The sequence below is a fragment of the Aquarana catesbeiana genome, linkage group LG01 (genome assembly GCF_042186555.1).
Source record: "Aquarana catesbeiana isolate 2022-GZ linkage group LG01, ASM4218655v1, whole genome shotgun sequence".
NCBI classification, from domain to species: Eukaryota; Metazoa; Chordata; class Amphibia; order Anura; family Ranidae; genus Aquarana; species Aquarana catesbeiana.
Genome location: NC_133324.1, coordinates 644,237,496 through 644,255,878, shown reverse-complemented (window position 1 = coordinate 644,255,878; position 18,383 = coordinate 644,237,496). Strand labels below are relative to the sequence as shown.

Here is an 18,383-nt window from a genome sequence, read left to right as displayed (position 1 = left end):
TACAGGTTGTTCTCAACCAATATATAAATGAAAGTGTACTTTCACTTTTGAAGTCCAAAATTAGAAAGCCCTTAAATGTTTTGTTGTTACTATTTACACAACATAAAAAAAAAATAATAATTAGTTGAGTCCCTAAAGGCACCATTGAAAGGTTGAACAAGCATTTTTTATACTTTCTGGTCTGGATTGTGGAACAAAATTCTACAGGTGTAAGACCAGCATTACCCTTTGTTAAGACAGGCAGTGTTCAGATCTAGTTTACAACTTATAATTAAGATCAGTCTGCTCAGTACAGACAGGCAAACACAGCTGCCCAGCCTGTTCATAAACAAAGAGAACTAAGTGGGATTTTAGAGTGCTAAAACACCTAAAAAAGTAAGCTGCATTGTTTAATAATTTTTACAGCTATGTTATGCGAATAGGAACTTTTAACAAATATAAAGTAGGTGTTATCCCAATTTGGCTGCAAAAGTGGAAATACACTTTAAAATGATTTTGCAGCAACAGCAACATCAAAATACATGAAATATTTATACCATATACTGCATTTGGCAACAGGGAAATTATAACTGCCAGTCACCGGCTAACGTGCCAGTTTTAGCTCTGAAGTAGGCCGTGCAGAAGCTTTTGAAAAGATTGTTTGTGCAAATTATTGGTGTTGTCTAAAGCCACCATGCTGCGTTGTTGCGATGTGTCACTGAATTGACTCTAGTTTTGTCAGATTTGACAGCTAGATTTTTCCCACAGCTGACAGAGCCATCACTTGGGCCTGCAATCTGAATATGATTTTTTTTTTCTTTTAAATACACTTCTGTATTTTGTATGGATATGTTGTCACAGAAAGCAGCCACACACCATTACGATTCCTTCTATCTTTGTTTGTACGTGAAGCAAACAATCTACACGTGCCTTAGATTAGCTCAAATAAGTATGCATGCCATTTACAGGTGCTGTCATATAAGAACACGCGATTATCAAGAGAACATTTTTGCATGTGACATGCTTCATTTGTGAAAGATTTAAATGACAAACTACATTTCCTCATCACATAATAGCTTTTCACAGGAAGTACGGTAAAATACTTTTAGCAGAAAGCACTAAATCTGCTTGATGGATTTCCCTCTTGTGCAATATCTGATGACTGCCTATTGCATTTTTCCATGTGCTGTTTACTTACAAATGAACTTACTGGAAAAACATGAGCGGTAGTGAAATAGAAAATAGTAACATAAGACATGACACCTGCATTACCTGTATAAACAGTACCCATGATAATGGAAATAAGACTGGAACAGACAAATAAGCAGACAACATAACACTGGCCATACATAAGGGAACCGCTATAATCATGGTACAGATTTATCTCTGCTCTGCCAGCAGAGTGGTGCAAACTGAGTTTGATTATCCCCTTCCGTTGTACTCTATTCTCCCGAAATCTTTTCTTTATCTTTTTTGTGCTTGTCACACAATTCTCCCCAATTGTTTGAGAGACATTTATCCCAGTTTATTGTCAGCCAAAAGCTAACCTTTAGACAGGCAAAGGGGAAACAGCATGCTGATGTGCTCATACCTTTTCTTAGTCTGCCCTTTCCTCCAGTTAGCATGTTCACTGTAAGCATAGGTGAATGTCGGCAAAGTTTAATTTGCTCTTAGTCCTGCCCTGTCATCTTGCAGTCTGGGTATTGTTTGGAGTTCAGTCTTAAAGCTGAGCTAAATTGCACAAAATACTCACCTTCCAGTGATATGATGGTTACTTATCTTACCGGCTGATGTCATCTTCTTCTAAGGCTATTTCTTGGTGTCAGAATTTTTCAGCCTCTTAATTGGCCAGCAGGGGATGATGTAATTCATTCTGGCACAGCTAGAGTGTTCTGGGAATGCATGCTGAGCTGTGCATGTGCAGCTCAGTGTTCATTCATTAGAAGACTGTAATCAGGTAGGTTAGAACCCACTTGGGGTGGTAAAAACAGGTGGTTAATCCACATTTTTACTGCTCTCCCCCAACTATCTACCTACAAGCAGACCTGGCAGCGCTTGGATGGGTATAATTAGATGCAGCAATTTTAGCACTACATGCAGAGTTTGACAGGAATCACCACCTGTCAAACTCTCTCATTTAAGTAAAGAGGGCCATGCTTGCAGTTGCGGTGTGGTCCCACAATATAAAATTGCTGTTTGGCAAAAAGGCCAAAAAAAGCAGAAATCAGAAGTCGGCAACATTGCCTCCTGAATGCCTGCAAACCTCCTTTCACTGTTCTCTTAAAAGTGATCCACCACAAAAGCGGTAGACACAAGCTTAAGTGTGTCTTATTGCAGAAGAGACATAGGGGGGTTGCTTTACTAAAGGCAAATCCACTTTGCACTACAAGTGCTCTTGGAAGTGCAGTCCCTGTAGATCGCTGTAGATCTGAGGGGAAGCTCTGAAATGAGGGGAAGCTCTACTGATTTTATCATCCAATCATGTGCAAGCTAAAATGCAGTTTTTTTTATTCTCCTTGCTTGTCCCCCTCAAATCTACAATGACTGCACTTCCAAGTGCACTTTCAGTGCACTTGTGGTGCAAAGTGGATTTGCCTCTAGCAAATAACCCCCATAATCTGCAAAAAAATAGATGCTTCCTGCCAATTTTTATAATAATTGTATAATTTTAGATGTTGTCCCACTCTAAGGAAAAAACCATGTCTATCAAACTTCATGGGGATGCTATACTCACACCATCAAAATGTATCTATTGAAAGTATTGTCCATAGCAACAAATCAGATGTTTGTGTTTGTTTGTATGAATCCAAGAAAAATGCTGCATTTTGTTCATCTAATGATCTTAATAATGTATTATTTATAGATCTCCTGGCAATTCCTCCAGACCTAACATCAGCAGCGGCAATGTACAGAGGACCTGTTTATGCCCTCCATGATGTATCTGATAAGATACCAATGACTAATTCACCTCTCCTCGACCCTCTTCCCAATTTGAAAATTAAAGTGTACAATTCATCTGGTGCCGTAACGCCTCAAGATGATCTTTCGGATTATTCATCAAAACTTTCTCCTCAAATTACTCAGTCTTTACTGGAAAATGACACTCTAAACACAAAGAACCAGAGCCTAGCAAGGCAGACAGATCCATCCTGCACTGCTTTTGGAACATTTAACTCACTGGGTGGACACCTGATCATACCCAATTCCGGTATGTATTTGAACATAAGTTGACATATATGGTATAACAGGGCTAGGATGGAAATGATAGGGGGTGGTTGCGTGTTTGGCCAAAAATTTGTTGTTCATTATGGGATGGTCAAAACTCTGTCTGTGACTCTGTTTGGAATAATTCTCCTTATTCCTGTCTATTTATTTTTCAAGTGTTTGAAAAATAAGGATGTGAAGTTAAATAGGGTTTAGAGCCCTAATGCCCAACATACAGCTTTTTAGTAGTTACTGTGTGGCCCTCGATCCTCAGAAGCCCATAGTCAATATTTACCTTGTCTTGTTTCTTACTCAAGGACGATGAAGGAAAATATTAAATGATCCACTGTGTTTTAAAATTTGCACATTTTGTAAATTGTTTACTGTCAGTGGAGATGGTTTTTAACTTATTTGTACTTTAAAGTGTATGAATACAATTATAATATTTTCCTAAAAATACATGGTGTTGTGTTGGCACAATAAAATCCCCAATTCCAAGTGTGTCTTAATTGATTCACTGGAAACATATATCCTCTTGTATTGCTTATTGACCAGGGGATGGTGCCTTGATATTTTTCCACCTTTCACTCATTTTATAAGATATTAAAGAGGAACTTCACCAAGTCACCACAATTAAAAGTCAGCAACTAAAAATACGGAATAGAAATACAGCTACAGCTACAAAAAAATCAGTTATGGATTCTAGTTTTGTCTCCCTACAGCTGATCCTCCTCACAGCTGCAGGTCGATTGGCCTGGCTATCTTGGATTTGGGAGCTGGTTGTGACTTCCTAATGAAGCACAGCCAGCTCCCAATGTGCATGCAAGAGATCACATAACAGAGGGAAATTGATCCTGTAACCTCCTAGGACATACAACATCATCCTCACCTAGGTGAGGCTTGAGGAAGAGAAAGTGGGTACCATCAAAAGATGGTACTCACCCTCCACCAAAAAAAATAAAAAAACTGCCACTCAGTTACAGGCTGCAACAGGTGGTGTGAAGTTCCACTTTAAATAAGGAAGGTTTAGAGCCCTAGTGCCCAGCCTGCAGCCTTTTCTTAGTTACTGTGTGGCCTTTGGTCCCCAGCAGTCAGTAGTCAATGTTTATCTTGCCTATCTTACTCATGGACAGTGAAGAAAAATTTTAAAGAATAAGTTCACTATAAAAAAAAAATGCACATTATTTTTCAGGTTAAAAAAATGTGCATTTATTATTTTTGTTGCAGTAGCTTGTAAAGCATTACACCAGCGTAAACATATCCTTTAACTAAATGAGTTTCTATTAGATAAATTATTTAGTTAATTTCTTTACACCTTCCCACTTTTTCTATGCACTTTATTCTTTTTCTCTTTTTTTGTATTGTTTTGAGCATTTCGGTGGATTGAGAGGTGCCAACACTGCCCTGTGTCTTTTGTTAAACTGCTCAACCACTCTCACTCCTAGATCTCTACAACATAAAGGCTATAGTTGAGTTAATAAAAGACACGGGACCTAGTTCAACATAAAAACTAGAAGGGCTTTTTGAGATAACACAGTAAGGCCCCTTTCACATGGGCGATCCGATCAGGTCCACCTGTCAGTTTTTCAGGTGAGCCTCATCGGATGGTCTAAGTATCCCTATGAACTGACAAGTGTAAACGGACTTGTATCCATTTATATCCGCCTATCTCTGATCCATTCTGGTCCACTAAAAACAAAGAGAAGAGGATCTGTCCTCTTTTCTGTGGGCAGATCAGAGGTAGTCAGGTGTAAACAGACAGCTGGCCCATTTACACTCGACCACCCATAGAGCATAGCGGGCTCAATTCATATCCACTCTGCATAAACTGGGCAGATACGGACCTGCCATCTGCCTGCTCTGCTCTGCCCATCTGGGGATCAGTGGATGGATCCTCTGCTGAGCAAAGTGGATCCACCCCATATGAAAGGGGCCTAAGTGTGCAGAGAACGCAAGGCAGCTCTCAATTTCTGACAAGTGCAACTGTTTTCTTGCATTTCGGTCCCAAGCAGCCAGTAGTTAATATTTATCTTGCCTGAGTCCCTACTTATGGACAGTGAAAAAAAAAAAATGTTAACTAAATGAGTTTCTATCAAACAGATTTAACAAAATGCTTCCAATGGTATACTTTACCAGACCAAATAGAACAAATAAGAGTTCATTGTTAGGATTTACACACACTTCAAAAATGCTCTTTCCATTTACTGGGAACTAGGGACTTTATGAATACTAATTAAACAAATACAAATCTTTACTTTCAGTTGCGTGTATCCATCCTTTTTGTGCTGGTATAAATGTCGTTGACCTACATAGTATGTAATCCATTCAAGGCTTTCTGTGGTTTGCACAGATCCATAGCACAAAGTTGTAAAATATACAATTGTGCTTCACATTAGAGCTTTGATTGTACAAGTAGCCTAAAATACAGCACATTTTTCTCTTTCCATCTGGAAGGAATATTACTCAGAAATTGGACTGCATTACTTCCAGATTTCTATTGTGTATTTCCCTAATACATATGATTGAATGTTTGTTTTTCTAAAAAAAAAAATAAAAATAAAACAGAACGTTGCCTTTTCAGTCTTTTCCTACTATTTCACCTCATACCAATTATTTTGCTTTTGAGAGCCATAAGTAGAGCTTCAATCGCCATGGCAACATATCTCATATTGGCTTTGAGGACTTTGAGGAATCCAACACAGCCCTGTAAAATGAATTATTTTTTATAAAAAACATAAATGCAAGCTTGAAACATAAATTGCCTGTCTTCCTCTTACAAGTATTATCTCCTATTATTTAATTGATTTTTCTATTTGTTTTTTTTTTTTTTTTTTTCATCTTCATATTCTTTAGGAGTGAGCTTGCTGATTCCTGCTGGGGCAGTACCTCAGGGAAGAGTGTATGAAATGTATGTCACTGTTCACAGAAAGGAGAACATGAGGTAACTGTCTGTGTTTAACATCTGCTTACGCTTACACAACCACACTTTTCACTCAAAGAGAAACAATATCCTCTTCTGATTTAAAGCACAGAACAAAGTCTTTTTGTCTCTTTCAAATCTCTATCTCTCTCTCTCTCTCTATCTATATATATATATACAGTGTCTATTATAATTCATATACTGTATGATATAGTGATGACAGGTAAGCCCATTATCATATTGCTGTTGTCTTTATGATCCCCACCACTGGACAGCCAATAGGACGTTTCCACATCACTCAGGAAGTTATGTAGCCCCCCAGAGTAATGACCCTCCTCCTCTGAGAAGATAGAGGATTCAGGACCGAGTTCAGCTTCAGACCATTGTCTTTTTGCGAGTATATTAGGCTTTTATATTAGGATTTTCTTTTTAACTCAATTAGAAGGATGTGTGGAATAAAGGTTGGAGCAATTTTAGTTTTAATTTTTGATAAAGCAAGGAATAGTTACAGTAAACCCCCGTCACATTTTTTTTTTTCTCATTGTGGAGATTTCCCTTGATCTTCTTGTCTTCTTGTAGACACAACAGGAAGATAAGAGGAAATTTTTATCTTAAACAGTTGTCCCTGGAAATGGTGTCTCTATTAAAGGATTGTGCACTTTATTTTTGATCTGGTGACAACTGAGCTCAACATTTTTTGTTGTCTTAAACATTTAGATTGTCATATTAAAGCTCTAGTAATTTACTCAATAGATAAGACAAACAAGGAGTACATTACAGAGTCTGTATATGTAATTGGAAAGATTATACATAGAGTAATAAAGATTTGTAGCGTGAGGTGTCCATGGGAACTGAGGAGCATGAGAAAGGAAATGTTCTCAATTAATTTACCCCATAGGTCACCTTCACAGTCATTGACACAAAGTATTTGTGGATTAAAGCATGTCTTCCAAGAAAAAATAAAACAGCAAGTCTGATATTTTTTCAATAGTGAAGCATAATGAAAAATGCCATTTAGTTTGCTATGTTTATTTTAAATTGGGAAATGTTAGTTACTTGCAATATTCCTTTATATTAAATCTCTATTATTTGTAGCGCTCAAGTTAAAAATTTAAATTGGGATGGCAGTTCTTAGATGAGAGAAAAAGCAGAAAGCTTTTGTGGGAAAGTCTTAGTGCTTAGACAACAAAGGTTAGTTAGAGTTCAAGTATAATGAAGAATGCAAGTGTAGTGCTATCCCCAAAGGAGCCGCTGGTGAATGAAGGTACAGTATCTCCCACCCTGCACAGCTAGGCACACAGAGATTTTCACCACCCCCTGGAGACAAGAATCAGTCTTTGCAGCTTTGTTTTTATATTATATTGGGGGAATTGAACTTGGATAGGGTTGAGGGTATTATGGGATGCCCACTTGATCAGCAAATAGTTTTTCAGGGACAAAACTATATACAGCTCGTATATACACTTCTCTTTCTACCTCCAGCACAATCTTGCTTGTAGAACAACAACTCCCAGGACCAGTTGGCACTGTATGGGTGGTCTGACAAGAGCAATCAGACCAGTAGCAAATGCCCTTTGCAGGCAGGAACAGCGGGCCCTTTTAGTAGTGTAGCACAAAAAAAAGTCCTAGTGCCCAGCTGCCCTCCTCCTTTGGCTACTGATCCCAGCACCATCTCTTCTGGCACTGCCAGCCTGTCTGGCTGCAGTTGCCCCTTTCACTAGCCCTCCTGGCTAAGACTCCATAGTCCTCCCAGACTGACTCTGCACCCATTCCAGACTGCTTGCACCCAGTCCTCTCAGGCATGTCTCTCAGTCCTCTGACTGTAACACTCACCAGTCCTTCTGGCTGTCTTCCTCCCTGGAGATTTGCCTGGCAGTGTTCTCCTGCTGTCCTCCACTTTGCTCCTGTGCCTCTGGTCAGGACACTTCTGTGTGTCATGAAGAAGGTTCCTTCCCAGACTAGGGGCTCCCTCAGTGGCCACTGACAGCCTAACACTTAATCTCTAGCTTCCACCAAAACTCCACTGCCACCATCTGGGTTGACCCCTGCCATCCCATCTGTTGGGGATTGGTCAGGGCCCTCGGAATACTCCAAGCAGCTCCTCCTCACCTCCACTCCCATTCTTATAGAATTTTCTAATAGTAGGGGGAGATCTTAGGTCTTAGAGATGCTGCCTATGAGTCATACCAGCCTCCCTGAGTCACTCCCCTGACCCAGATAAAATAACAAAGGCTTGGCTGCCAGCCAAGCCTGACAATTTACCTACACTAACAAATATACTAGCACACAGCTAGGGGGTGCTACAGGCAGATTACACACATAAAACAAATTTGAACTTTAGGAAATGTGGCCTTAGTCTTTAGTCTCATACTGCTATATAGAAAGGGTGGGTGGATGAAAAGTAAAGGCCTTGTCCATTCATCAGTCAGGTGTTTATGGTCACTGTTGTTCACTGAGTCAGGAGTAGATGGAATGATGGATGGAATGAAGGTATTTAGATAAAACTGAGGGTTCTGGGGTAGAATACTTGCTCATACAATATTTGCCACTGTCATATTACTCCAGAAGAGCATGGATCGGGTGTCCGTGACCTCCTCCACTGGTTCCATACAGGCCCACACACATGTGGCAAACGTGTCTGGAGTCATTAAATGGTAAAATGATGCTTTGCTTTGATATTTATTTCTCCTAAATATCAGCTTGCAGATTTGTCAGATATTGTACAATACCTTAATTGCCATGGCAGGTGGTGTAGGACTGAAAAGGACCCGGGGGGGGGGGGGATGAGATAAGTACATATTTGTGTACACTACAGCATACAGAATAAGGCAGTGCAAAATAGGGCAATTAGCACAGAGTGTAACACAGCGTTGCCTCATTTTGTATACCAAGCTGTTTGTTCCCTATTCTGCAATGCCTCATTTTGTATACAATGCTGTATGTTGCCGATTTCCCACCACCTCATTTGGTATACCATATTGTATGTTTCCTATTCCACACCTCCTCATTCCATATGCCATGCTGTACATTCTATATTCCTTGCTGCCTCTTATCATATTCCATGCTGTGTGTTCCCTGTTCTGCACCTCTTTATATCCTTCCTTGTACGTGTTATATTTTACACTGCCTCATTCTGTATGCTGAACTGCAAATTCCATAGAGCATTGTATATTAAATGGAGCATTGTGGAATAGGGAACATACTACATAGTATTTAAAATGAGGCATTGATGAGTATGGAACACTCAACATGGTATACTAAATGAGCCAGTGCAGAAAGGAATACATACAGCATGGCATATGGAATGAAGTGGTGGTGAAAGGGAGCATATAGTATGGCATACAGGATTAGGCATTACAGAACAAGGAACATATAACATGGTATGCAGAATGATGTGTTGAAGAACAGATGGCATACAGCATGGCAAACAGAATGAGGTGGTGCTGAATAAGGAAAGTTCAGCGTGTTTTACGGAATGATGCATTGTGGAATAGGAAATATACAGCATGACAAACAAAATTGGGTAAAATTGGCTAAACAGCGCTTGCCTCACCACACCTTTAATTAAATTAAATTAATCCGTATTTGATTATTCTGTGTCTGTATCTGGACAAATAGTTTTGTATAAACCTTTTAAACAATAAATATTAAATAAATAGATATATGATCCCGGTAATATGTGGCTGATGAAACCAATAAATACCAATTAATGAATAAATTAGTAAATTAATAAATAGTGACTTGTGACTAATGAATATCGTGACTTTTAAATACAATAATAAAGTGACACGTGGTTATACATGTGCAAATAAAGTCTATGAAATTGCACTTGTGCTCCGTGCTCCAATGGTGACTTTTAATCCACCTTTTGTGAGGCTATATGGTTCCGCACTCACCAGATAGGTTGGACTCCTCTACCTTATGGTAAGAAGTAGTCAACTGTGCTTTTAGGTCTCTTGAGGGGGGACCTATCGCACCACGGTATCCACTGGGTACTCCCATTGTGATGGCTTGCCTCCTACAGCAGCGCTCATGGACCAGGGTGTGCAGGCATATAATATATAAAAAAAGGACTCCTCATCGTGTAAGATCCTTAAAACATGCTGTAAAAAGCAACTCAAATAATCGTCCCCAGTGCAACTGTGTGGAATAGCTCTGTCTGCAGATCGGCGTGTGTTCCAACGTCCGTGCCGGAAGTGACGTGTAATGCTGCGTACACACGACTGGTTTTTCCTTCAGAATAAACTCTGACGGGGTTCTGCTGAAACGGACTTGCGTACACATGATCACACAAAAGTCCGATCGTTTAGAACACGGTGACGTACAACACGTACGACGGGACTAGAAAAAGGCAGTTAAATAGCCAGTAGCCAATAGCTGCCCTTGCATTGTTTTTGGTCCGTCAGAATAGCATACAGATGAACGGTTTTCCCGATAGGAATTGATTTCGTCGGAAAGATTTAAAACATGCTCTATTTCTAGGTCCGTCAGAATTTTCGAAAGAAAAAGTCAAATGAAGCCCACACACGATCGGAATATCCGATGAAATGATTCTGTCGGACCTTTTCTGCCGGAAAGTGTGATCGTGTGTACGCGGCATTAGGGGTTTAGGCTTGACGCGTTTCGTCATCACAGTGCGACGTTATCAAAAACAAAATGAGGTGTTGTGGAACAGGGAACATACAGCATGGGGAATGGCATGAGACTTGGTGGCACAGGGAATATACAGCATGGCATAAAGAACAAGGAGGTTGCACAAGGAATGTGGAAGTAAAGAATAGGGAAAGTACGATAAGTCATTGCAAAAAAGGAAACATATACTAGAGTGAGTCGTTACAAGGGACCTTAAAAATTGCATACTTCTGCTGCTCTCTCTAACCCCAATCTCATTCAAAGTGGGAACACACAAGATTTAACAGCTCACCCTATTATCACTTTCACTTGTAAATACAGAAACCAGTAGAGGAAGTCTGCCACTACTTTTTTCCTTTTCCGCACTTTGCAATAGATGTCATCTGTCAGAGCCACAGAGGAAGCACCCCCCCCCCCCCCCGCTGGCTCTGTTCTGGAGCTCTGAACTAGCCTCACTGACATGGTGGGGATAGATAGATAGATAGATAGATAGATAGATAGATAGATAGATAGATAGATAGATAGATAGATAGATAGATAGATAGATAGATAGATAGATAGATAGATAGATAGATAGATAGAATCTTGATTATCTTACACCTAAGCAGAAAACTTCCAAAAATGAATGCATTTCAGACAGCTAAAGAATAGAAAGTTAAATTATTCCTAAATATTTCAGCTAAAATGAACTTAAAGTATAACTGATACTTTATATGTACTATTGTTTCTATGTTTTAAGTTCTTTTTTGCAACATGATCATCTTTACAGAACAGCTTAAATGCTAAAATTTTTCTTTATGTCGTCAATATATACTGTCCAGGTCCTTTCATGTTCACAAGCAGAATTATGTGCTTAGCTATTCTTGTCGACTAGATCAATGCGGTAAATTATTATTCAAGTGGCAGTGCTGCCAAAACTTATTATTTCATGTGACTGTGTAGTACAGATGCATTCTTCACAATGAATTGGTTTATGGACACAGTCTAATCTTCTTACATCTCTTTGAGTCATGTACAGCACTGGGAGGGAATCCATCAGTGAAAGCATGTGATTCACAACTACCAGTGCAAATTGTCCTTTGACCTACTTAATTAACCAGTTCTACTTGAATACTTTCATATTTAGGGAAATGTACCTGCTTAATGAAGTCAAAATACCTTAATATTTTTATTCTCAAATGCATATTTTATTTGTGGGGAGAGATTAAAAACATAAGGCACCAGTTTGGATTTTCCATCTAACATCGTTAATTGTGGTATAAACGCAAGCCAGCACATTTACATGATAGTAAAAAAAAAAAGAACTTGTGTTGCATAGCATTAGCCTGGGTTACCTTATAAAATACTTATGTAATAGCACACAGCTAAAGGCAGATTTCCATTGGTGGCTAGATGAAGATGTCACAAGGGTGACAGGGGGTTCATGACTCTTCTGTTCATCGACCCCTTCAGGATAATTCAGATTTTTGTTCATCTACCCCAAACATTTATTATAGGAAAATAATTTTATAAAAATAAATTTAAGTTATAGTACTACAAATAATAATAATCATATTCTTGTAAATAGTGTCTATATTTCCTCGTGGTGTTGGCAGATTCATTTAAGTTGATGGCAGTGCTGAATTGTTAATAAATACACAGCAATCAGTTTATTTGCACCACTCCTATTGCTTTGGGTTTAAAATATATCCACTGGCTCTCCAACAGAGTTTGAAGTGGGTATACAGTACTTACTCATTCTCCAACAATGTTTGAGGTAGATGTATTCACCAGCTCTCCAACGGAATCTGAAGTGGGGGAGTATGCTAAATTTGAGAAGAAAACATGTTTGTAAATCCTCCCCTAAGGGGTAGGGTGGAAGGTCACAGGCCCCTGGGTAACACTGTTTCATCACTAGCCACCTCAACTTCAAGGCTAAAGCCTGGTACACACTATTCCTTTTTTTTTCAACTTAGCGGGCTGAACGATAACAAACTGAAAAGCTCAGGAAAAGCCATTGTACTAACTATGCAATGTTAGTACAGTGACCCCCACCACCACCATTGGCTAAGAGGGCTGATCAGATGACGATCGTCAGACCTTTTATGGTTATCCCCCTTCTACCGGACTGACTGCTGTACACATGGGCTGAATGTTAGCCGGTTTCTATTGAACTGGCTGATGCCGTCCAATATTCGGCTCATGTGTACGGACGGCTCTTAAGGGCTGGCATGGAGCTCTACAGAGATCTCAACAGATAAATTGACCCCAATTGGCTTTCCAGCTTTAATGAACCCCAGACATTTGGTGGCTCCATTTTGACCCCTGACCATGTTATAGACCACTTGGACAGTCCCATTGACCCTTGAAAAATAATATTGACGACTTTGGGATATAGAATGAACTTGCAGAGGGTGTGAAAAACAGGACCTGCAGTGTGTTTGCTGCAGGCAGTTTAGTGTGTCTCTCTTGCGTTCAAAGCTAGACATCATCACTGGTTAGCTTCATCTGTTTATTTTAAACACTATTAAGAAAAAAAAATAAAAACATCATGTTTTAAGCTTTAAGCCCACAAAACGTATATATCAAGTTTGACTTGAATTATACTGATGTGACACGGCAAAATATAATAGAAAAGGTAAGTGTAAGACAGCTTTTGTTTTATTTTTAGAACAACCAAAAATAGCTTTTGGTAATTCTAAACTTTTCTTTATTGTATTTAATGTATTATTCATAACAGCAAGTATTTTTTCTAGGTTATTTAGGTTATTGCTTACTTAAAAACTAGTGTTTGATATTAGCTTATGTTTGAAGGGTCCCTCTTTTATTCCATATGGAGCTTCTGACATTTTGTTGCTTAGTCTTATCACTGTATAATTTTATGTTCTTGTCGTAATGTGTGACTGCCACTGAATTCAATTCCTGGTGATCTTCACTTTGCTGTGCACTTGTCAATATGGACATACTTCTCAAGTGGCTGCCTCCACTGTAGAAGAGGTATTGAGGTCATGATAGCCTTTAAAAAGAGACTGTTTGGATTGCAACAAAGGATGCTACTTGAGCTAAGCAAAGTCATAAAGTAAGCTCAAAAAGTGAGGAAGTGAAGAAGCAGTGTAGAATTATACTAGATGCTTTAATCAAATACAAACCCTATGGATTTTGTTGCTTTAAGAATGCATTTTATTGGATTACAAAATAGCCTCTGTAATAATCATTGATTGAGAGTAAATTATTGTTTTCAAGAAAGAAATGTGCTTAGCACAAGTACATATAAGCCAATTCTTAAAACACGTGAATTTTTCAAAAAATGTAGCTCAGATGATTCACATAGTACACATCACAGCAATATGCAGTTAACCCACAGCAGCCAATCTGCTGATAATAAAGGCTTCAAAGCAAGTACCAAGCCAGTGAAGATTGTGAACTGCATTCCAGTTGCCTTCTTAATGAGAATCAACATGACAGCCAGAAAACATGCATTTTTAGATGTGATCAAAATGTATTTCTCCCGTGAAAGATTTTCTCTAATGTTTAGACAACCATGGTAATGGCCACCATAAACTGAATTTAACTGATAAAACCTGACATGTCACTGCAGAACCTAAGTTTTCTTTGAATGCTCGCATCAAGTTGTGGTTTTCACACACTGTCAGCAAAGATATTAGTTACTGATGTTTACTTGAATTATGAAACATTGTTCTTTTTTTTTCTTGGTATCATTTTGATGACCTTGGGGATATGATGATGTTGTTTTGAAGTCTAGTGTATCGGTCACAGTTCATTATGGCATAAAGAACATGCTTTCTGTTCACTAGAGTTGGGTACTGTATCCAGTAGAGACTTCTGTGACACTAAACTTTTTGAAGTTTAGACAGACTGCCACATGATCTGTTCACATGGGCAACGACTGCATTAATTAGTGTCTAGACAAGACAAGTAAGTGCAAGAAGGCTTGTGCATGGCTCCCACAGGCTTATCGGGGCAACAGATTTTTAAAGAATCTATTGAAAACCATTCATCTATAATTTAAAAATTTTCAAACAATTATATTTTTATATTAGCAGGACCACTTTGTAAACTAGTGAAAGATGACTTCTGATTGGCTGCTATGGGACAGTTTCTAGGACTTTTTAATTGAAGCTGTAATTACATTACCTCTGCTAATAGAGACCAATTGTACCAAAAGGGTATATCTGTTTATTTTTCCTTGTTCTGTTTCAGTTTTTGCACGTTAGTCTCTAATGTCTTGCCCTACAAAAGCATATTACAATCTGCTCACTTGGGACATGTAATTAAACATAGCTTATTTGAGCTCTACTATACATTTTTATTGCGTTTATTCAAAGGGCAAAACAAAAACAGGGCTTATTTCAGTAAACGTGTATAAATTTGATTCTTTACCACGGAGAACATAAACCTGATCAGAACCTTAATGAGAAAAGCAGTCAGGATAAAATTGCTAGTAAACCTACATGATATAAGGTTGTGCACTCTTGGAATTGCTTTTTTAAATTGTGAACTGCAGAAGTTTGTGTGTTGAAGGTTTGAGTCTGTCGCTAGCAGGTGAATCCAGGTTTTTAACAGTGAATGAGAACAACTGTCTCCATTTGATGGAATTGCATTGTTTGTAATGACTAGTCAGTGCTTGGAGCACATAGAAGTTCAGACAGGCCTTTCCTATTCAGGCTCAAACTTTATAGACTTTTCTTAACCACTTCAGTCCCGGAAGAATTTACCTCCTTCCTGACCAGGCCATTTTTTGCGATACGGCACTGCGTCATTTTAACTGACAATTCCGCGGTCGTGCAACGCTGTACACAAACAAAATTTACGTTGTTATTTTCCCACAAATAGAGCTTTCTTTTGGTGGTATTTGATGACCACTGCGGTTTTTATTTTTTGTGGTATAAACAAAAGAAGAGCAACAATTTTGAAAAAAACAACAATTTTGAAAAAAATATCTTTTAATATTTGCTATAATAAATATCCCACATTTTAAAAAAAAAAAGTTTTCTCAGTTTCGGCTGACATGTATTCTTCTACATATTTTTGGTAAAATAAATCGCAATAAGCGTATATTGATTGGTTTGCGCAAAAGTTATAGCGTCTACAAAATAGGGGATAGATTTATGGCATTTTTATTATTTTTATTTTTTTACTAGCAATGGCGGCGATCTGTGATTTTTATTGGGACTGCAATATTGTGGCAGACAAATCGGACACTTTTGACACATTTTTGGTACCAGTGACACTTATACAGCCATCAGTGCTATAAAAATGCACTGATTACTGTATAAATATCACTGGCAGGGAAGGGGTTCACACTAGGGGGCGATCAAGGGGTTAACTGTGTTCCCTAGGTGTGTTCTAACTGTGGGGGGAAGGGACTGACTAGGGGAGGAGAGAGATCATTGTTCCTACTTTGTAGGAACACACGATCTGTCTCCTCTGCCCTGACAGAACCGGGATTTGTGTGTTTACACACACAGATCCCGATTCTTGCTTTGTCACAAGCGATCGCGGTGCCCGGCAGTCATCGCGCCCACCAGGCACTCGCATCGGCTCTGGGAACACACTGCGGGGCAATCAACTCCTACAGCGTCTTAAAGAGCCGACGTACAGCTACGATGGCTCGCCCAGGGGAGCCATCCTGCCACGTTATAACTGCAGCAGCTGGTCGGGAATCGGTTAAAGTTGTGTATATAAAACCACTATCCACATTGCATATTTATTAGTAAATCAAGTGTTTTGCTCGGAGTTGTTAGCCTGTAGATATACTTGATAGGGCAAAGACAAGGAATGCCATTTTTAACAGAATCAAAACTTTGGACAGGTAACATAAACCTGTAAAGTATTTGTATATGTGCAAGAAGTACTTGAAACAAATTTTCTCCACTCACCAGATCAAATAATAGGTTGCATCAATTTACTTAAATTTTGAGTTTTTCATTAATTTTCTAGGCCACCCATAGAAGACAGTCAGACACTTCTAACTCCTGTCGTAACTTGTGGGCCACCGGGTGCACTGATGACTAGACCAGCCATTATTACGATGCATCACTGTGCAGAGACGAATACAGAAGACTGGAAGATCCAGCTGAAAGAGCAATCTGTACAAGGCCAGTGGGAGGTAAGTGACACGTTAAGGTAACATGAAGGCAGAATCCATTCCCCAAGGCAAAATGGTTTATAATATTAGATAAAATAGATATAGACCAACTAATTATAACTATGAAAGTGTTGTAAACACAAAAATCTTATCCAATAGAGCGCTATAAAGTGATATAACATATCGCATACTGGCACATTATATGAAACTTACATTAAAATGTAGCCCTCCAGTGGTGCGCTGTCACCGCTGACAGGACTTCAGTCTTCACCTGGTCTTCCTTCCCGGGTTAGCGGGCTCCAGTCCTTTGATTGGATGAGCTGTGATGATGTCACTCCCGTGCATGCGCATGAGAGCCACTGTTTATGGCACAGGACTCTGAAGGAGCGGCACAGGCATGTCATTCCTTCAGAGCGCAGTCACCCGTGACGTCACCAATGGCTTCACAAGTAAATATCCCCTAAATGGTGCACATTATAGAGATATTTATTGTACCTATAGCTAATTCCGCGTACACATGATCGGACTTTATGGCAGACTTGGTCCGGCGTACTGGATTTCGTCGGACAATTCGATCGTGTGTGGGCTCCAGCGGACTTTGTTTTCTCAAAAGTTGGACGGACTTAGATTTGAAACATGTTTCAAATCTATCCGACGGACTCGAGTCCGGTCGAAAAGTCCGCTCGTCTGTATGCTAGTCCGACGGACAAAAAGCCACGCTAGGGCAGCTATTGGCTACTGGCTATGAACTTCCTTGTTTTAGTCCGGTCGTACGTCATCACGTACAAATTTGACAGACTTTGGTGGATTGTGTGTAGGCAAGTCCTTTCATTCAGAAAGTTCGTCGTAAAGTCCGTTGAAAAGTCCGCCGGGCAAAGTCTGCCGTAAAGTCCGACCGTGTGTACGCGGCATAAGGCTTTATTATAGGCTTACCTATAGGTAAATATCAAGCAGGGGAGTTTACTTCCACTTTAACTGCTATTTATTAAAATGTTATCTGAAAAAATATGAAATATACTTATGATTTTAGAGGTATGTATTTGTATTCTGAAACTAATTGAGGAATTGTGTAGCCGTAGCATCTAATTACTGAAATAGTTTGTATTAGCCTTGCAACTCTCGGTCCTGGTTTCAAATCCCATGAAGGGCATGCATGTTTGTATGCTCTCACTTGTTTGCATAGGCATCCTCTGGGTACTCCAGTTTCCTTCCACAATTCAAAAATATACTGATAGTTGAACTAACTTCCTACCTACCTGGGCCTGGTGTGTGTGAGTGCATCAGGGGGAAAGTAATGGATGTATGAATCTGTGTATTACTTAAAATCGCTATGTAATAGGTTTTATATACTATATCTCACAAAAGTGAGTACACCCCTCACATTTTTTGTAAATATTTAATTATATCTTTTCATGTGACAACACTGAAGAAATGACACTTTGCTACAATGTAAAGTAGTGAGTGTACAGCTTGTATAAGAGTGTAAATTTGCTGTCCCCTCAAAATAACTCAACACACAGCAATTAATGTCTAAACTGCTGGCAACAAAAGTGAGTACAC

The 18,383-nt window shown here is 39.1% G+C and overlaps 1 protein-coding gene across 4 annotated transcripts in view; it reads left to right on the top strand.

Annotated features, from left to right (window-relative positions):
* UNC5C (unc-5 netrin receptor C) overlaps positions 1-18,383 on the top strand; it is a 536,701-nt gene that overhangs the window by 489,012 nt on the left and 29,306 nt on the right. For all 4 annotated transcript variants that reach the window (XM_073601191.1, XM_073601177.1, XM_073601183.1 and 1 more), the window contains 3 exons: positions 2,843-3,187; positions 6,037-6,124; positions 16,676-16,844. In XM_073601191.1, coding sequence (XP_073457292.1) covers positions 2,843-3,187; positions 6,037-6,124; positions 16,676-16,844 — 602 coding nt within the window. The remainder of the gene's footprint in view (positions 1-2,842; positions 3,188-6,036; positions 6,125-16,675; positions 16,845-18,383) is intronic.